The sequence below is a fragment of the Chaetodon trifascialis genome, chromosome 23, assembly GCF_039877785.1.
Source record: "Chaetodon trifascialis isolate fChaTrf1 chromosome 23, fChaTrf1.hap1, whole genome shotgun sequence".
Classification (NCBI taxonomy): Eukaryota; Metazoa; Chordata; class Actinopteri; order Chaetodontiformes; family Chaetodontidae; genus Chaetodon; species Chaetodon trifascialis.
This window is the reverse complement of record NC_092078.1, coordinates 17,285,846-17,306,956: the sequence shown is the minus strand read 5'-3', so window position 1 is coordinate 17,306,956 and position 21,111 is coordinate 17,285,846. Positions and strand designations below refer to the sequence as shown.

The 21,111-nt window shown below is 42.0% G+C and overlaps 1 protein-coding gene across 2 annotated transcripts in view; it reads right to left on the bottom strand.

Annotated features, from left to right (window-relative positions):
* The window catches only part of lrch4 (leucine-rich repeats and calponin homology (CH) domain containing 4), a 52,361-nt gene that overhangs the window by 8,686 nt on the left and 22,564 nt on the right, over positions 1–21,111 (bottom strand). The window contains exons 2-18 of one of the 2 annotated variants that reach the window (XM_070993037.1): positions 18,638–18,782; positions 16,966–17,095; positions 16,478–16,583; positions 15,574–15,820; positions 13,646–13,742; positions 13,172–13,289; positions 12,949–13,058; positions 12,782–12,834; positions 8,646–8,798; positions 8,266–8,334; positions 8,022–8,076; positions 7,847–7,910; positions 7,253–7,354; positions 7,077–7,168; positions 5,561–5,698; positions 4,893–4,970; positions 174–4,467 (exon numbers count right to left, since the gene is read on the bottom strand). In XM_070993037.1, coding sequence (XP_070849138.1) covers positions 4,228–4,467; positions 4,893–4,970; positions 5,561–5,698; positions 7,077–7,168; positions 7,253–7,354; positions 7,847–7,910; positions 8,022–8,076; positions 8,266–8,334; positions 8,646–8,798; positions 12,782–12,834; positions 12,949–13,058; positions 13,172–13,289; positions 13,646–13,742; positions 15,574–15,820; positions 16,478–16,583; positions 16,966–17,095; positions 18,638–18,782 — 1,997 coding nt within the window. In that variant the 3' untranslated portion in view covers positions 174–4,227. Of the gene's footprint in view, positions 1–173; positions 4,468–4,892; positions 4,971–5,560; positions 5,699–7,076; positions 7,169–7,252; positions 7,355–7,846; positions 7,911–8,021; positions 8,077–8,265; positions 8,335–8,645; positions 8,799–12,781; positions 12,835–12,948; positions 13,059–13,171; positions 13,290–13,645; positions 13,743–15,573; positions 15,821–16,477; positions 16,584–16,965; positions 17,096–18,637; positions 18,783–21,111 lie in introns of those variants that run through there. The other variant, XM_070993038.1, reaches the window with a different exon arrangement.

The following is a 21,111-nucleotide window of genomic DNA, read 5'->3' as shown; positions in this document are numbered from 1 at the left end:
ATTGGATCCATTAAATCTTTAAAAGTCCTTTGAAGTTCATGAGATGCAAACGAAAACACCATAAAAAAGGTAGTAGGGGGACCTTTGGTGACTTGCAGCTGCAGATACCCTGATCACATTCAAGTTCTTGGCTGATAAAGCAAAAGCATGACAGCAGGCAAGCGGACAAACAGCAAGTTCAAAGTTCATTTTTAATAATTTCTTTACAGCGGGAGAAAAAGAACTTTACATATAGATTTTTATAAAGTCAAAAATGATTCTTAATAATACAAGGGAATTGTATAAATATAAAATACAACAGTATTTCTGTTCTGCTAACATATTTAAGAATATAGCTTGGTCTAAGCCAGTGAGTGAATTACTGTATGTTGCTTATCCAGTTTCATTTATAAAATATACATTTGAATTGAAACCGTATAAATTTCATTGTAACAGCAGGCTAATAAAAAATGTCAGCCATGGGAAGGGAGGTTTTTACAGTGGACATTCTGACCTCTAGAAAACAGCAGAGATGAAAACTGAGATGTGGACATGAAAAGAACGGTGGACTAAAACAACCAGTGTGATAGACACCTTCTAAAAAATCAAGTTATTGCTCTATTGCAATTTCAAATGAATGGCTTCTTTAATTTGCGACACCAAAGGGTTCAGTGTTAAATAAAGAATAAATTGTGTGAAATATATACATGACCCAATCATAAAATATTAAAACTAATTACTATGAAATGTGGTTTCATAATTCTTCTCTTCATATCAAGATTTACTTGAGTTCATTTTTATCACATTGTTGAGATGAATCTGTGTAATTATTTCCACTTTTGTTTCAAGATCCATTGTATTTCATGTCACTTAAATGACCGGTTTTGTCCCTGCCTGCACACCTTTCGTCCCATCACGCCCAAGCAATGAAGCTCAACAACTGCTCCAACACTTAGCCAGTTAGCGTCTGTTAGCTAGCGCAACAACAATGTTAAAGTAATTCCAGTCAACCAACTGGATTCTAGATATTTTTACTAAGCTCAACTAGGCTACACATGCTAGCTAATTAGCTAGCTTGGTTAATCCGCTAGTAATATTACTGGGCATCAAAGTCAAAAGTTGATGTTAACAGCAGCAGCTTACTGGCTAATTCAAAGTTAGCTCAGCAAGGTTTGATTCGATGTTTCTGACAGTCTTCTCTGTGGTCACTCAAACCAAAAGGAGCTAGCCAACACTGCTACGCTAACTATATAGCTTGCTAGATAAGAGGCATGTGTAGTGTGCGAAGATAAATAATTGTTGAATTGTTGATTGAGAACTACTCTGGCATTGTTGTTGCTCTGGCAGCAGCTAACTGGCTACATTTGGTAGCAGCCATTGAGTTAGCTTGAGAGAGGCAGAGGTAGCTGACTGGAGACAAGACCACTATTAAGACATTATAAAGGCATCATGAAATAAACAGTGTCATTAGAAACAATGCCAGTAAAATTGTTTTGCAAAAAAAGAGCACTTTGAAATAAAAATGAACTCCAATAAAACTCTATTAAGACTACAGAATGACAAAATCACATTTCACATATATTTATTTAAAATCGAACAATTTGGGGGTCCATATCGTAAGAAAATTAGTCCTGCTCAACTACTTATCAAGACCAACACATCGCAATATTTTAGGATAAATCTTCATTTCATTTCCCCCGACATTCTGAGACTTAAATCTTCCCTACTTTAAGTTCATTAGGCCTTCAGCAGAAGGTTGTAGCATCCCATTATGGTGTACATGTTGTTTCAGAGGCCTTGATAGCAACAATAAGTGATGTGAATTTGGAGGGCTTTAGCAGCACAACCCCTAATATTAGCTTTGAAACCCCACATTAGTCAAATAAGCATTACAGATTCCAATCTGTGTTAAGCTGCACACGTTGACCTTCTCAAGCAATAAGGCGGACACAGCATGTGGTAGAAACAGCAGAGGCCGTCTGATGCTCAATGTGCTCAACGCTTCAATGTGTAGCCTCAAGGGAATCAATAATTTACCAATCCAATGAAAGGGAAAACTTTTAAACAATCAATGCTATTTTAACTCTGAATAATTGAATATTGATTACATCTAATTTACCGGTGTGTGTGTGTGATTTAACGCACACTCATTGATTTCACAAAGCTTCATGAGGCTTTAAAGGTATCAACTTAAATGCGAAACTAAAGTGGAGAAGCCTTTGCTGTTTCACCTCAAACAAAAACAACCAAAAATGGAACAGAACCCAAAATAAATAAAAAAGTAATAATTTAATAACCTGTTTACATTTATACAAACATAATGTCAGCTGGTCAAAGCGCCCAGTGACAGCGACAACAAAAGACTTCAAACACACAACCTCCTAGAGGGGTTTGTACCGTCTGTTTGGACAAGAGGCCTGGAGGGGGACTGATGCAGCAACATCGCCCCCTGCTGTTCATGCACAGACATAAAACTAAGCAGTCTCTGCCGGTGGCCTTAGTCAATGTTCAGTAAGAGGCACTGTATCGTTAGACTCAATGTCACATTGTTGTGTCAGACCTCACATCATTTAACATCCAGGTTCCTCATTTAACTAACTTGCATCTGTCTCAAGGCTAAAAATCACATTCACAGTTCTGTTCTCAGGTTACTTGAACAGCTCCTCTCTCAGGATGAGTAGTCTGCCTACAAACACGCACATTGGAGTTTGAAGATTTCTCAGAGAAAGAGCTGCTCTGAAAGCAGAAACACTCTCAAGAATAAAACTTGATGAGCAGAGCCAAAGAAACACAGTGTCTCCGACTGAGCAACGCTGAGAAATAGGCTGAAAAAAAAAAAAAACCCTCCTGAGATTTATCACCGTTTCCAAATTCCATACTTCACACTGAATAGCATACAGTAATGTGACAGAAGTTAGTCTATTTATTAGAAACATCCATGGACACTTTACATTTAGGTGATAATCTCTTTTCTCCTCCAGATACTTTAGACTAACTCTCTCAGTCTCAGGAGATAAAATGAGATATTGGATGTTCATGAGGTGATAGTATGTCAGATGTTGTGTTTACAGCTTGTTGCACTGCCCCTAAGTGGTCAAAAAGCAACACCACTGGCAGCAAAACCGACCTTGCATGCCCTGCATTAGCTGTGCGTCTGCGAGCTCTAACGACATATATGAATAGTGTCTGATTGTTAAGATCAGCAGCAGACTGTAAACAAACAACAACACTGGAGGAATGTTTCGATAAGACACTCACAGAGCTTGATCCTATATGCAGTTTTTCTGCTGTGGTCTCAATACTAACAATACAGTAACCTCAGGTGTCACCATGTGTAGTTCTATTTAAAACATTCTCAAGGAAGATATTCAGGTATTAGTCAGGAACGATTGGGCCTTGACGTGTTTCCGAGTGGCTAAAACGTGAATCTATCATGAACACAGAGTACGCAGGTAAGTGCATGAAAGTGAAGGCTGCATCGCAGCTGTTTGTCTACAAGTGCACGTTGGTAAAAAGCAAATATGAATGCAAGGTCATTGGGATTCAACTGAGGTTTGCTCTGCCCATTCAGGTCTCAACCAGTGAGAGTGTTTCTGCCTGTGGAGAAGCTCTGCCTGAGACAGTTAAACAGAAAACTCCCCATCTCCTCCAAATATGCCGTGCATTCCAGAGTGAAGGGTAAACAAGGATAAGGCATTTCTACGTTCATCTGCTCTCATACAGTGTAGTGCTTTCTATTGGTCTAAGTGTCTAAATGAAGAGCTGTCGCTTCAGTGCTCTGTAGTGTGTTCTGTGTTTCTTAAAGGTGCTTGGCTCTATGCTCTATATGGCTCTAACATCCAACCAGTGCAGCTGTGGAGACCCAACACACATTTTTAGGTCTCATGACATCAGTCTACTGCCATGGAGGGTATGTATACTGAATAACACACACACACACACACACACACACACATACAAGCGTGCACACACACGCACGCACGCACGCACGCACGCACGCACGCACGCACGCACGCACGCACGCACGCACGCACGCACGCACACACGCACACACACACACACACACACACACACACACACACACACACACACACACTGCAGAGTATTGTCTGAGGTGACAACTGTGGCAGTAGCTGTGTATGCTGGCCTTAAACTTTGCAAAAGTGACTGTGTGTGTGTCCAGTAAGTATGTAGAGCAGGTCAACAGTCAAGTGAATATATAAGTACTGTGTGTTGTGTGTCGCCCCTCTAGGTGAGCAGGTAGCAGTAGAGGATGTAGAGCAGCACCATGGCCGCACAGTAGAAGAGCAGAAAATCTGTGGACAGCAGCGAGGAGGAGGAGGAGGACGATGACGATGAAGGAGTGGAGTGGCGGGGGGACTGGTCCTCCGCCGACTCCCCCCCCTCCACGGCCAGCAGGGCCATCACACAGCGCAGCACAGCGGGCAGCTTATACAGAAGCACATCAGAGCACACACACAAGTCCGTCTGGACAGGACACATGCACGCGCGCGCGCACACACACACACACACACACACACACACACAAGGAAAATACAAGTAGTTAAATTGTTAAAACTAGGAGACAAAAGACAGAACAAAACAGAGCATAGAATTACACAAAGCAGAGTCAGGGTTAGACTGATGTGCGCGCCAAATTGAAAATGTGATTTAATTGAGGGCAAAATGTCTTCAAACGGCTTCATCAGTCCAACCCTGACAGCAATAATGCAGCAACACAACTGAGCTGAAAGCACATGGAAAATTCTATCCCAACGAACTGCTTTTTTAACACTGCGTTATTGGGATGATTTTACAAAACAAGAAAGTTACACTCAGACATATCAAAGTGTGTAAAATGTGCATGAGTTGTACTCAAAGGACACGAAGTGAGAACCATAAAGAGACCTTACCTCAGGGACTCCCAGCTTGCGACAGGCAGCAATAAAGTTTTCCACGTTGAGTCGACACTTGGCTGAGCTCAGTTTTGGCTGAAAAGAATAACAGATGACCTCATTTAGAGTGGAAATGTACATGACACTGAACCAATACGGAAGCTTTTGTACTACAGGAAATTCTAATTTTGATTAATGGTAACCGCTCTTTATTCATCCAATCTGGCCACACACTCTCATTTGACCAGTATTTGAATAGTGGAATTTAGTCAGGAATTTACAGTATGTTAAAATGCACTGATATCGTTTAACATTATTATTCCTTCGTGTGCGCAAATTTGTTCTTTTTTCCTTCATAACGCATTTAATACCAGCTTTAATTTGGGAGCGTTCAGCAACAACAAAAAAAAAGGATTTCACCTTTTAAACAGAGACTATGTACACTTTGCTGAACCATGACCACTACAGGATAAAGGCACACTGAATTGCCCATCATTCCCTTGAGTCAGTCTCTTCAAAGAAGTTTTAGAGAGCTGCCAAAATGTTGTATCACAGTAACAGAAGTAGTGAAGAATCACAAACTGAGTAAACACAGCAATACCTTTCAAATATATGGTCTGCTAGCATTGGCTAACATTAGCTTCTGGTCATTCCAAACCAAGGATTTGGCTGTTTATCAGACTCACCACTGCTGGGGAAGGGATGTGGATGATTGACACGGAGCGGGGTCGAATCTGATTCACCAGCTGGCAGAGGACGGTGCCATTGGACAAGGCGTCACCAAGATCCTCCGGCAGAGTGATCTTTAGCCGAGACTCCAGAGTCTGAGGAGGGAGACAGAGAGAGGGCTGTGTCAGATCTTTATTCTCGTCAGCATTAAAAACCTTCTTAGAGCACCACGAGACACCAATGAATATGTGTCTGACAGTGTCACAGTGTGCAAGTTACTTAATGAAAAGACAGTCAAAGGATTGAAAAAGAAGCTCAGAGTGCTTTAAACAGGCGAAGAAAAAAACGAGGCTGACATTTAAAAACAATGATTGAATATAGAATAAAACAAACATTTTTAAATGAAGTTAAATATGTAAAATTAAATAAGACACAGTTCCAGTGTAAGTTAAACCAAAAGCACAGGAGAACAGCTTCTGAGTTTTTAACTTTGATTTGAACATGGTGAGGGTTGGGGCACATTTGAGATCATCAGAAAGTCGGTTCCATCTGTTTGCAGCATAGTAGCGAAAAGCAGCTTCACCCTGTCTGGATCGAGGTCTTACCAGCTGACTGCTTCCTAAAGATCAAGAGGCCCTACTGGGTTTATATTTTTCAGGGAGATCAGAAATGTATTTTACTAGCAACAGCACATTCAAATCTATTCTATGAGTAACTGGCAGTCAGTGTAAAGATAACAGAACAGGGGTGAGGTGCTCAGCTCTCTTGGTTCTTCTTAGAACTCTGACTGCAGCATTCTGAATAAGCTGAAGCTGTCTGACGGTCTTTTCTCCCAATCTTGTCTGGACATGAGATGAGTTAATTCTTGACATCTGTTGGAGATGATAAAATGCTGATTCGGTTAGTGCCTTGAAGTGGCTGCTTAAGCTCAGGTCTGAGATTTCTAACTTGTTTTGTTTGTCTTTTTAGCTCTGAATCAAGCTGAGCAATAATTTTCATTCTTTCCTCCTTGTTGCTAAATACAATGATTTCTGTTTTGTTTTTAATTAATTGAAGGGAATTTAATTGGATCCAGTAATTTACTTGCTCTAAGCATTGATAATGATTCTGTGGGACCATAGTCACCTGGTGAAAGAGCTAAACATCAGTGTTGTCTGTGTTGCTGTGATAAGCAATGATATTGTCATATGTGACTGGACCTTGAGGGAGCACGTACAGGTTGAATAATAGTGGCTGAAATATTGAACCCTGGGGGACTCCACATGTCACAGTGATCTGCTCAGATTTATGGTCACAATAGTGGCAACAATATACACTCTGTCTTCAAGATATGACAAGAACCAAGTGAAGACTGAACTAGATGATCCCACTTTTCCAGTCTGTCAAGAAGTAGTTGCTTTGCAGTAACAAGTCATAATAATAAAGATATTCTATCATTACTTTACGCTAAATACATACTTATATCATATTCAACGACTGAAACAACTTCGGTTTTTAAATGTTTTTAGAAAGTATGTGTATATTGTGGTTTACCTTGCGGAGCTGTGTGATGTCCGGTCTCTCCTCTTTAGGAGAACGCAGCATCGTGCGAGACTCGCTTCTGCCAGACTCACCAAGAGTGAAGCCTGATAAAGACAATAAACAGTGTTGGAACATTTCTGAAGCACTGACTGAGGGTGTGAAGTGTGTTTGTTGTGTTATTTGTGTACCTGTGGGCTTGACGTTGCTACGGGAGGAAGTGCGGAACAGGAAGCTGTTGGGTTTCTGGGCCTGGCCAGGTGGAGGGGAAGTCTTTGGGGAGGACGGGACATCTGACACAAACATTCAGGTCAATGTCACATGTGTATTATGGCAGACACAGTCACACAGCACATGTGTATTCTGCTGGACTCATATGACAGGACAAGACTCCGTGTCCATTTTTCCCCTCCTCAGCACACAGAGATTGTTCAGAGCAATGAGGAGTGCGGAGGACACAAGATGGGATTAAAAGCTCAGGGGAGAACAACTAAGTGGACCTTGACTAAAGGTGTTCTTGTGTCCTCCTCACCCCTCGTTATTTTCTGTATGGGGAAGTGTATCATCTCTCTTCCACAATAACAACCTCCCACAGGAAACAGGCTCTTAACCTTTATGCAAACAAAAGTCCCTAAAGTGCTCAGAGAAAAGTGTTCCTCTGAACTCTCCATGCAGCTGTGGGCATGGTGTAACATCTCTTCATAATACTGTAGCCATAGCAGCTCAGGCATGAACATGATATAAACTAATCATTTCAAAAAGAGCCGTGTGCAGTGTTGTAGTACCTGTTCTGCTGCTGGAGCGATGTAGAAATGTTGAAGGAGACACTGTGCTCATCTGATCAGCACTCTGACGAAAAAAAGGGAACAAGAGTCACATCTTCAATCATGGAATCATCACACAGTGCAGCTGTGCACCTCTCAGCTCTATTTTCTGAAGGAGTAAAGGGGGAACACTCACTGCACATCGCTGCCCAAGGCCTGGGTGGGAGTTGCTGTTCTCTGGAGATGCACCACTAGGGGGAGACAGATACCAGAGTTTGTTCACTACAGAAACCATCTCTTTCCACACCCTCATGCTTCAGCCCATTTGGAATTAACCGAGGATAAGCAACAATAAATGGAAGTGTGTTTAACTTGTGAAGTTGCTCAGTCAGTGTGTGTCTCTGCTGTTGCTCAGCTGTGTTTTCAGTGGCATTACTTACGCCGAGCTGCTTCCTGTCTGCGGTGCAGTGGCCACATGACTTCCTGTTTTGCTGGACGACTTCAGCAAACTGCAAAATTAGAGTTTTGACATGGACAGCGTATAATTAGATTTGAGACAGACACACGGGAGTAGCCTCTGGCAAAGACTTGGTCCTTACTGTACGTGTGGAACACAAACTGCTACACACAAGTTCATCTTCACACTCTGTTCCAGTGAGGGAGGAAAATTCATGTTGCTAACGTCATGTGTCTGTGTCCAATCTATTCACACACTTCAACCCTTTTCTAAGATGTCAGCAGTAAACTCTTCAGTAGGAAGTTTTCAATTCTTAATGAGAAACTTATGCTCTTGAAAGTAAATCAGCACATGAGCACTTACCTGGCCTTTTCCCTCTGCTGCTGCAGACGCTCTCTCTCCTGCCAGATTGACAGGGTTCCCGGCCTCCTCCGCTCCTCCAGGGTGGGGCTAGACGGGGACAGGGGTGAGGAGGAGGCCGATGATGGGGGGCTCACCTCCACATGGAGGCTGGACCTGGAAAGGAGAGTGAGAGAATGTCAATGGGGCAAATTAAAATTAAATATTTTGATCTGCCATTTTTCCCCAATTCAGAATGGCCAGTGTCTCTGTACTGCTGTCCACAGTACTGCCAACTCCTCTGCTGGCCCCAGGAAGGAGTTCAGATATAATGAGATACAGTATAATCTTCTGAAGCTGTTGCACCCTTTAGCATGCCACCAAATTTTCCAGGTTACTTTGAAGTCAATGATTGGACGGACAGCAAATAGCCCAACCAGAGCCTCAAACCCAACTTTTTTTGTTTGGAAAAAAGACTGTTTGTCAAGCCAGTGTATGTGCCTGACATGATAATTGTTTTGAATGCAAGTGCAAGACGTAAAAATAAAGTATTGGGCTGCAAGACACACCTCCAGCCTTGGCTTTTACCAGGTGAAACCAAAACCATGGTTAGAATAATGAAGAGTTAATTCAATTATATAAACAGAAGCTTGTATTACAGAGCTAACACAGGGCCTAGTTGCAATGAACTGAAATGACATTAGGTTCTGTAGAACATCTGTCATTAGTCACTGTGTCGAGCCTACAGAAGTCTGCACGCTGTCAATCTGTTCCTCTTAAAGGTGCAGCAGACTGGTTGCAGCAACAGTGTCCCTGTCAGTCTCAATCACACCTATTCTTGTTAGAGGTGAGCAGGGGCTCATTAGACTGTAGCCTTTAACTTTCCATTGGAGGAAATGGCATGAAAGGGAGCCAAATTTGTCAGAGGCAACAGAAAACCATCTGTACCAGGCAAATGAAGCAAAAAGTCAACAGACTGGGCATGCACACACACACACACATTTGTTTCCTAGCACAACAAGATCACAAGTTAGCATGGTTTCTGTTTAATGGGGCCAACCATTTGACCACAATGACTTTGAAAATAGATTTTGTCTATGTTGTAGAAAATATCAAGTAGTCCATCTGCTGAGTTTTATGCAGGTCAATCAAATTCTGCTATGTGCTAAAGTGGGTGGAAATTGTACACGGGCTGAATTCAGGCTCCAAGCAAATGACAGCAGATGAAAGTAGAGGTGTGAAATAACATAGCAGGAGCATAAAGTCACATCTATTGAAGTGATCTGACAGACTTGCACCTTTATTCTGAAGGCTGGTTTGAGTAAATTCATTTTATCAGACAAATGTAAAAGTCTGTTCAGAAACTGTGTTGAGTTTCCATTTTAAGCGTCTGTATACTATTTTTAGAAGCCCCAAAGGAAGCGTTGGAAGCCAAGATTTGGAACATCCGTTTGTTCCAGCTACAACATGATTGTTAAGTGTTTGTAGAGGAGACACAGGATTGTGCACCAGCTAAATTAAAACTTCCTCAGTCAGAAGAAACAGACTGGCAGCCCAGTCTATGAGGCTTAATGAGGGTTTGAACACTGAATGAATCTTAGTACTTTGGCTAGAATACTGTTAATAAAAATCAAAGAGCATGCTGCTTGTTGCTCCAGAAGCTGAGAACAACGGCCTTGCACCACAAATTAATATGTAGCCAATGGACTGCTGGGACACTAACTCTCAACAATGTAGTTATCTTGGTTACAGAACAACAGAGCAGCATGATAAAAGCTGCCTGCTGGGCTTCAGCACAAACAGCGTGTGAGACTGGCTGCTGCTGCTGCTGCTGCTGCTGCTGATGATGATGATGATGACACGATGGAAAGAGAAGTATGGGTATTAAGACACAACACATGCACAAAGCTTTAATGGAGGAGCCTGTGACACAATCCTCAACGTGGCATCAACAGCCGCACAGAAAATATGTAGTTTATCATAGAAATTCTGACAATGCCTGATAATCACACTGCCATGTTCTTCCACTTCATTCCTTTTGACTGATTTCATGCTCACGTTGGCCAGTTTCTGTTGAGAACTTGCTTTTCCGTCAACAGCTGCCAGGAGAAGTTAAGCAAGTTATTTCTGTCCATCACAACCTATAAAACTACATATCTCATCCATCCTCTCTGCATTTCTGTTATTCGTGTACAAAGTTTTGAGTGGTCGATTGTTTTTCTAACTGGGGGCACAGTGATCAATGGCTGCGCTCCATTTGTCTGTGCTGGTGTGCCGTTTGTTAGGTGGCAGAAACCTGGGGAACTGGAATGCAAGCAGCATACTGTGCAAGGCAGCAGGTATGACACTGAGTATCTATCAGCAGCAGGTGGTGAGATGCTGTCGACTCCTTTAACATTCACATTTTCATAATTCATAGTTTCTATTGTGAATAAGCCACCGTACGCTGTGCCAAATATGTTTCAGTGTTCGACCCCCTTGGACTTTTCAGTGTAACAACTTGGAATTCCAAATCATTTTATTGGGCTATAACATTGGATTGATACAGCATGTACAGTGCTTTGAAGGTGCAAATACTTCCTGTTGCGACACAAACAATAGTTAAGACATCTGTTGGATGCACAAGTATTCACCCCAAAGCCAAAACCAGGTAGAACCACCTTTTGCTGCCGCAACAGCAGCAAGTCTTTCGGGGTATGTCTCCACCACATCTAGAGACTAATCTTTGCCCATACTTCTTGGCAGAATAGCTCCAGCTCACTCAGACTGGATGGAAACCATCTGTGAAGAGCAATTTTCAAGTCTGGCCACAGATTCTTCACTGGATTGAGGTCTGAACTTTGACTCTGCCCTTTAAAGACACAGACATTGTTTGACTTAAACCATACCAGAGCAGCTCTGGCTGCATGCTTCAGGTCAGTATCGTGATGGAAGGTGAACCTCTGTCCCATTCTCAAGTCCCTTGCAGACTGAAACAGGCATCCCCACAGCATGATGCTGTGATGGTGTGGTCAAAGTGATGTGCAGTGTTGCAGCCATATGTTTGCTGTCTCCACGTGGCTTGTGGTAAATTTTCTAACTGCTTTCTTTCAGCTCTGGCTTTCTTCTCACCATAAAGGCCAGATTTGTGGAGTGCATGATTGAAAGTTTTCAGTGGACAGACTGTCCAACCTGAGCAGCAGATCTTTCCAGCTTCTCCAGAGTTACCAGTGGCCTCTTGGTTGCTTCTCAGAGTAGTGCCCTCCTTGCCCTGTCCGTCAGTTTAGGTGGGCGGTCTTCTCTTGGTAGATCTTACATTCTTTGCAGTTTCTCATGATGGATATAATCAAAGCTCGGGAGATTTTTTTTTTCCATAACCAACTACATCCCTGACCTGTTTGATGAGTTCCTTGGTCTTTATGTTTCTTTAGTAATGTTCTCTAACAAACGCTGAGGCATTCACAGATCAGGTAGGTTTATATTGATATATAATCCCACATAATTCTGGACTACTTTCTTTGTGTCAGGCACTGGTACTGTATGTGTATTGAGGTATATTGTTTCTCTCTACATTTTTTGTTTTATATGAGCTTTCAAAAGGCACAAATATTTAGAGAATGCTGTTAAGTTGCACACAATGTAACAAACGTAAAGACTGACTGAGTCAACTGTTAGCTTTCCAAGATAACAGCACCCTCAAGCAGTCAACATGCAGAGTCTGAGGGGCAGTGAGTGACTAACACTGTAAGTAATGTGAGCTGCAGTCTATTGACTTTTCCCAGCTCTTCAAACAGCCTCTGAAGTGACCTTGTAAAACAAGGGAGGAAAGAAGGAAAGAAAAAGTGATAAAACACTGCCTGTCTTTAGATGAAGAACAGCCACACAAACAGGAGGAGTAGAATTAAAGGTGATATGCAAATGCTTTTCTAATGTACTGGAATACCTCCAACAAGAACTACAAACAAATAAGACCTTGGCAGAGGTCATTACTAGCATCAAATGCCAGTGGTGTTAGAGAAAAAACCCTTTTGTTTTTCGTGTTTGTCATGTTTTACTCTTTAAACCATTTTGCTTTTCAAACCACTATACCTATTTTGTGTTGGAAGCTTACTCCAGTTTATTTGGCTAAAACTCAGTTTCATGCAAAGGGTATCCCGAACAGCATGTTTTGCAAGACTTACCTGCGTACTGTTGAACCCTGGGTTTGGGGCGGTGATGAGTTCTTCAGCTGCTCCTGGAAATCAATGACACAATCAATAACCTCCCTGTTCTAAATTACATACAAGGCAAGATGTTGACAACAAGAGGATCTGACACAATTGCTGATCAGTTGGGGAATGACTGGTACCAGAGGGGCTACTATGAGAGGACATGTGGGTGGATCCATCCCAATCTCCCCTTCCTCTTCCTCGGTCACACTGCTGTCAATGAAGTCTACATGCTCAGCCTCTCCATTCACTGCAAAGAGAAGATTTTACGTCAAAGTGCGACAAACTTAAGGGTTCAGAGGCTTTTTGGCTGGAGAAAAATGCAGTTATGTTTTCTTTTAGTGTGGGTGTATCCTTCCTCACCTTTGCTAGCCTCCAGAGGAGATCCATCCTCCTCTTCCTCCTCCTCCTCCTCCAGGTTCCTCTGATCTCTGCTGACCTCAGCCATTCGAAGGGAACGCTCTGAGAAGTCATCTGCTGACTGGACACACAGATGTCTATGAGTCATTGATCTGTGGCCTATTGGTAACATTATGGGTAGGTCGGCTGCATTTGTGCTGTTGTTGTATTTGTATGTGATACATGGTTTTCACCTACCATGTATTTTTTTAGGTTTATTGAGATCAATGTGTATCATGTAAGTTACTTTGACTTGAGGATGTCCTAATCATGTTTATTTTTTATTTTCTCAACCCTGGTATTTAAACAAAGCATGAGTACATTTACATCTTGATGTTACACAGTAACATCAGTAGTGTTTGATCAGCATGTAATGTCGTCACTCAGGACCTATGGCATTGCATAAATGACTGTGCGTGTGTGTGTTCCTAGTTTTACCTCATTTCCAGACCACCGTTTGCTGCCGCTGTCCACACTGTTGAAGCCAGAGTCCAGCCCTCCAAACTGACCTGTGAACAGTTCCTGGTCTGACAGACTGCAGGGAAACATGTAGAGCGCATATCAGGATAAGCTCAATGCACACACGCAAAAGGGATAATCATTATCAGGAATGAATGCATCCATTATGAATCAATTAGTCCTTGATTAAGGACACATCAAAGGACATTATCCCACTTATACCATGGTCAATTGCTAAAGAAAAAAAAAATGAAGAGCATTAATTTTATGTTTCATACAGTTTGCGATCAAGTTTTAGAACTCAGCTTCCCTGGTAACACCTAGACTAATAGCTAGAACAATCCTCCCGCAAGATGCTTCTGCAATGGAAGCATTGTTCAGTACTCGAGTAGAGTAGGGTAAATCTGTGATTTGACTTGGCATCAGGAGACATTTCTAGTCTACTCAGCTCATAGAATCCTTTGGTTTAGCTATGAACCAGAAAGCTAACGTTATGCTAGCAAGAATCAAAGTCAATAACAATGCATACGGTTGACAAACAGTAAATGCACTTTGACAGTATGTCTATCAACAGGACTAGCCAGCTATCCAGCATGTCACTGCACCCAAATCAATATCAATATTCAGACGACTGCAGCTTGAAGTAGCGAGTGTGAGATTATCAGTAAGTTCAAAGGGGTGGTGTGCTCGCAGCTTGTGTGTTACAGTCACCATCCTGTGGTGTTCAGAGGACTGAAGGACTACACTTAGTGTTGTAATTTTTTGACTGCATCCCTGTTGCTATGGTTACTCATTTTAGGTACAGGCTGATACTGTGTAGTGTGCTAATTTAGAGCAATGAACAGACAGTTTCACTGGAACTACGTAGTATGTGTCCATTAATGAGTTAATGGACATCTTGCAGCCAATCAGACTCGAGTATTCACCCAGAACATGGTAAAAATACAAGTAAATACAACAGTCTTGTTGTCAGACTGTTACACAGGGGTTGATTAGTCTGAAGGGCAGTGACTCGTGTTTCTTTTTCCCTCAGGACACTCAGAGCTCTTCTGTCAAATATTCTCTCTTATCTCCGTCCTTGGTCCTGTCTGTTTCATGGAAATGGCTCACCAGGCAGCTGAAAGGGTTCTATTCAAGTTTATAAATATTTGATAAACCCTTTTTACTCTTAGTTAACATACCCTTTCACTGTCATCATCTACCATACATTTCCCTGTCCTACATTGACTGTACCTCTGCTATTTATCCTGTAAACCTCACGTTCTCATCATTCATATTTTGGTGTAAGCGCATCCTCCAATCTGCAGAGTGAGTTAATGTTTGCAAATTATGTATATCCTCCATATTACATGTGCATTGTATGTAATTTCCTTGCTCTCCTTTGAGAAAACAACATTTGATCAGTAAAAGAATGCATCCTCAGGTGCTTATTGCGGTGACAAGACATATTTATTGCCATACCTCCATCATCCTATAATGACTAGGTGCAGTAACTGCTGCCATCAGTAAACAGCACTTATGTCCAACTGTCACTTAAATATGACAGCAATCCAACAAGTTGCAATTACTGTCACCACCTTGTCCATTTTTTTCTGGACTGAGTTATCGATTGTGCTGTAAAAAACATCCTGAGAAATAACTGATGCCACCATCCGTTATTGTAAAAAACATAGTCTGAAACAAGCAGAATAGTGTAGACATAAGCACTGCCTCCTTTTTGATTCCCTGATTAAAGATCACCCTTAAAATAACATTGCATCACCTGGTATTCATTGTCTGAAATACACCCAAAATTGCTGAAATATTTATTGTAGAAAGTTTGACCAGTGGAAAGAGCTTGTTCCTTGTCTCTTATTTCTCCCTTTAATCACTTGCTCCCTCACTCCCTCCCTCCCTTCCCTCCTCACCAGCTGTTGAATCCAGTGGGCCTCAGGTGTCTCTCTAGCTCCTCCTGGCTCCTCTTGCAGGCCTCCATGTTGAGGTACTTGAAGATGTGGTATTTGCCCTTGGAGCAGATCTGCGCAGGTGGCATTTGCAGCGGGTTGTTGTCCAGTAAGATGCTCTGGAGATGCCGGAGGTGGCGGTAACACAAGGGCACATGGGAAATGCGGTTGCAGGACACATCAAGTCGGACAAGGGGGAGCTCGGATATTTCTAAATGATACAAACAAAGGGGAATTGATTAGTTACAAAGTCATTTGGGCCTAAGATATATTGAACATATTCAACGATACTTCTTGAACTCTTCACTTTAACCAGTACACACATTATCAAAATAGTCTGAATTTAAGAGTGCTAAATCTTCTCTTGGTAAACATGTAACATCATAACTTGGCCTTTGAAATTTGAATTTAGAAAATGCTGGTGCAACCAGCTCCTGTGCACAAACAAACATCCACTGGTACTCTGTTTATTCTTGCTTTTAGGAAGTACATTCATTTACATTTCCTCCCAATGAGCTAGGGAATGAGGCGTAAGATCCATTAGGCTTGCAGCAAGTCAGAAGCAGTTCAATACTTCTACATATAAACAATCAATGGCCCACAGTCATGATGCAATTAGAATCCAACTTGCAAAGATTCTACATTACAATCCATGGTGCACAGAGAGCTATAATGTGTTTAGGGTGTTACAGTCATACTTTGCAGGCTTAATGAAGCTTACTTTAGTCGACAGGATATCTTTATCTTCTTGTACAGTTTCCATGCACTGAATACCAACTGATGGCATCTTATAAACTGTGTGGAATCACTTCGTGGAGTCTGCACACAGACTTTGCTGAAGCTTCTGGGGTTAGTCGTGTGTCTATACCTTCAGGCAAAGTGGTGAGCTGGTTCCTCCGCAGGTTTAAGTCCCTCAGACACTCCAGTTGGCCGAGCTCAGCTGGCAAACACTGCAGCTCATTACAGCTTACATCCTGAGAGAGAGAGAGAGAGAGAGAGAGAGAGGGAGAGAGAGGGAGAGAGACAGAGAGACTACAGTGAAGCAAGACCAGTGATGTAAAAGTGCAGACCACTGACAGGACAACAGGCATATTTTATTACACCAGAAAAGGATTTGCTTTAAACTCAGATTTTAAAACAGATACTTTTCACTATAACCCACAAGGACATACAAACATCTGTACTGAGAGAATAACAAAAGGTGGAGTTCACTATTTTCTACCTCCATCACCATTTAAACTTACAACAACTTAATCTCTATGCTGCTGCTGAGAAAGTTATAGCACAGAAAGATACTGCTGACGGGAGTCAGCAATGTGCGGGCGTGTGAATATCAGTGTGTACACAGTATCATACCAGCTGTCGGAGATGCGTGAGGGAGTATATGGAGGCAGGCAGTGAGCACAGCTTGTTGTTGCTGACGATGAGCACTCGAAGGAGAGGAAGTTGAAACAACGACGGGGGCAAACTGGACAGAAGATTACGACTGTGGAGACAAGCAGGCGCGCACACACACACACGGTGATGTCACTCAAGTGGCATATCCATCTGGGCCCAGTGCAACAGATACACTCGTGTTGAGAACCTCCTTCATGAAAGTGTAACATTTGATACATTTTAATACCATTAGAAAATACAGTTTCATGTTGTAGCTAGCCTAGAAAAAATGCGCAGCTACACCAAGTCTTTGTTATTTCTTGTTATACAATATATTTGCTTTGAGCCTACACTTTTGCTGCCTGTATTAGCAGCCACCTGGAGGGGTTTTCCAGTCTCCTAGCAACAGTGAAATTACAGCGTCGAGGAGAGAGGAGTGTCAGTGTGGTTCAGTTGTTGTAAGAAGGTTTGGACGGCCTGACTTCATCTCCAGCACAAACAGTTTTCAAACAACAGCTGCACTCTAGAGGCGTCATGCACTTGCAATGTGCTAACTGTGAAGTGGATGCAACGCGTTGGCTGCTGCGGTGCGCTGAAGTGCAACTTTTCATCAAAATTCAGTAAAATTGAGGATTTACTCATTTGGGCTTTTGCAGACCAGCTTCCAGGTTCAGTCTGGACCGACCACACTTAGAACAGTTGTTGTAAGACTACATTGTGGGTGCAATCATTTTCAAATGTTCCAGACAAAGTAATATACATCAATTGTTCTCAACCACCAAGCGGTGCAGGCCACAAAAACCCGAAGAAGCAATATAATTCAGCTAGAAAGTGCCATTTTCCACAGCTTTACTGGCTATAATTCATTATTTTTGTCTTAATTACCCTCAGCTTGGCACACTGTGTGGGGCATTTCTCCTCATCACTCCCTGTCCCACTCTCCCAAACTCAACACTTGATAACCAGCCATTATCACTAGCTTTCAACATTTAGCAGAGCATGCAATCTGCGAAAAGAAACCACCTGAGTGCTGCTGAGACATCAATCTGTCGTTTACGTTTATTTATAAAGTAACCACAATGAAATACAGAGCATGTGACCAAGTTTTTTTTTTAGTTTTTCAGTGTAGATTTGTTTTTATGCTTGCCCAGTCGGTCACTTATGTTTTCCTTCTCTGTCTGTGTCATTTTCCATTGACTTTAAGGCTTATTTGTGTGTTTGAGGATGTAAAGAGAGAGGTTATGTCTGAAATGAAACATACATGATTTGTGAACAGGTAACAAATAGACTGCGTTTGGTAACAGGAAACCACGTGCCATACCTCTATCTTAAAATGTAGAAAATGAATTCACACGACCAGCAAAAATAAAATCGTTGTCAATACGAAACTGGTCTGCAGTCCAAAAAGATTTTGATAATCTGTTGCGGCAATGTTGTCATGTTCCAACATGTGAGGAAGGACTTTGAGTAAGTAGTGAGTACAATGCGATCAGATCAGAAATGATGGCCAAAACTTTGAAAACAGGACCAAGGCTTTGGTTAAAGTAATGATAAAAAGGCTTCTTATTGGATTGGTTGACTGATGTTAGCTGCAGCACAATGAGAACTAGCTAACTGGCTCAGATGTAGCACATGGAGGTCGTTGACTTACCTGAGGTTGAGGTAGGTGAGGGCCTGGAGGTTGCCCAGGCTGGAGGACAGTGAACGCATCCCATTGTGGTAAAGGCTCAGTGTCTCCAGAGAGATGAACTGACAGAGCTCCTCCGGCAGCTCACACAGGCGGTTCTTTGACAGATCTGACAACATAAGAAGAAGACCAAACATTAGACTGACCCTTCAGCGTTTCCACAAAGGAAAGGGAGACAGTAAGTTGTGGAAACTACTGTTTAACTCAAGTACTTTATTAGGGGATGGGAATTCAGTAGAGATAGGAATTAGCTAAAAAGCTGCTGAACATCATCATTATAATTCTTATGGTGCTAATTTATTATATCTTGTAATTTTGCAATATCGCAACGTGATAATCAAACTTCCCTCTCTCTGCCCTCGTTTCCTGTCAGTCAAAAGTCAAATAATGGCCATTGAAAACAACATGTCAGTGTGTGAGAGGTGTTCACAAAGATGGAAGGAAACGCTGCATGGCTCTGATGGTGAGGTGAAGGCCCCTTTTGGAGGTGCGGGTGGAAGTACAAAAAACAAGATCCAGGAAGTCTTGCTGAATATGAAATGGAGCAAACAAGAAAAAACCAAAGCAGTCCGTCTTCAGGTGAAATTTATTCCCCGAACATACAGGCAAACAAACCTACCAATGCGTATTATTCTCAGTCTTCATCAGGGTCTGGAAACACATAATCAGTCTGAATTATATACCAGCTGTGGGTGGCATTCTCCCCAACAAATAATAACACATAACCCACAGAGGGCGCCTCGAAAACAAAAAATATGGCCCCTGCACATGCCAAAGACGAATAAAACTACACTACTTTTATGTAGATACTTTTTTGGCATGCAATTTTCAAATTGCAACAAATGAGCGCTTTCACCAAAATGTGTAATAGTAAATAGGTCATTTTATGTTGAGATTAAATTTAGAACAGAGAACGGCGGTTGACTGAAGGCGGAGGCCACGATATTCTATTTTGTTTTGTTTTTCCTATTTTTTTAGTCTCCAAACCCAAACAGAGATCATAACCCTGATGACATCCATCAAATTCATACTTTGGTTTTATAGTTGATGTATCTTTGTGCCGTTTGACAGGATCCACACCATTTTCCAAAACCACCAGCCTAAAATTACCGAACAGCTCCAAGCAGGGATCCCACACACTGAGCGTTGGCAAGGCCAGCACTCGTCCACTTCTGACCAAACTGGGTGAGTATTTCCAAAAATAGCTGCTACTGGCTGCTTCCCACTTTCTGTTTCCAGAGTGACTGTATGTAGGCCATTCTCATCCACCTTGAAGGATACATGAATACCAGTTCATTCTACTGTCAATTAAGAATTGAGGTGAACCCTCCCAATCCAAACATGTAAAAAGTCACAAAAATGTTGCTGTTAGACACCTTTAAATGATCCCAGGACAGAATGACAGAATTTATCAAAGTCTCTGACTTCCTTGCTTGAATACACCTCTTCAATTCAGAGATATCGGCATCAGTAATAACAAAATGGTTCCAGTTTGAGTCGAGGTTTTAAGTCATGATTGGGACAATTGAAATGCACTTCCTAGTAGAGCTGGAACAAATACAAATAACAGAAATAACAAACAATTTTAATCTGACTGACTTGTTTCTTGTTGGCCTCCACCTCCTGATCTAACAACCCTCCATGTGCTGGATGGCACACAGTCACACCCACTTTTGAGTGACCTTATCCACGCACGAACAATCACATTCCTCTCAAAAATCACAGCCCACCCACAGCTTCCATTTCACTCAGATGTATGTCAGATTAATGAAGATAAAAATGCTCTAACTGCCATTTCACAGGGGAAAGAATGCTCTGTTTAATCAGATTCAGACAGATTAGAAACATAATCTTCCACCATCATTTTTCTCACTCTCAAAAATCTTCCACATTCCAAGCATCGCTTCTTTTGCCCAAACCTCCCCCTTTCCTAATGACAGTATCACTGGGCGTGTTCAGTATTGACTGTCATCGACACGTCTATCTTCGACAAATATCTGCACCGCTCACACTCTACATCAGGATGCATGTGGGACAAAAGACATGTGAGCGTGCAGCAGACACAACAAAGCACTGATAGATTGTCTATAGAGCTGCAGTGATTCCAAAAAGCACCATTAGCACTGAGCTTTCAGGATGAGACAGAAGTCTGTCAATGGCAGACAGCCCAATGGCTTTTTATTGATTGCTGTTGGAAGCAGCAGGGCTCGAGGAGGAGGAGGAGGCAGTTCCTCTCTTTGTTAGGGCTTATATGGGGACTTTTGGAAGGCTTGAACTGAAAAATTCAGGAGGAGATCACGGCCTGTGACTTCTTGCTACTACACTGTTAGATGGGTTAATAACAGTGGGACATGGTCCTATAGAGAATCATCATGCATCATGTTTAGATAAGTGAGCTTTAATGGTTTCTCCATTATCACCATTTTCACTTTCAGCTT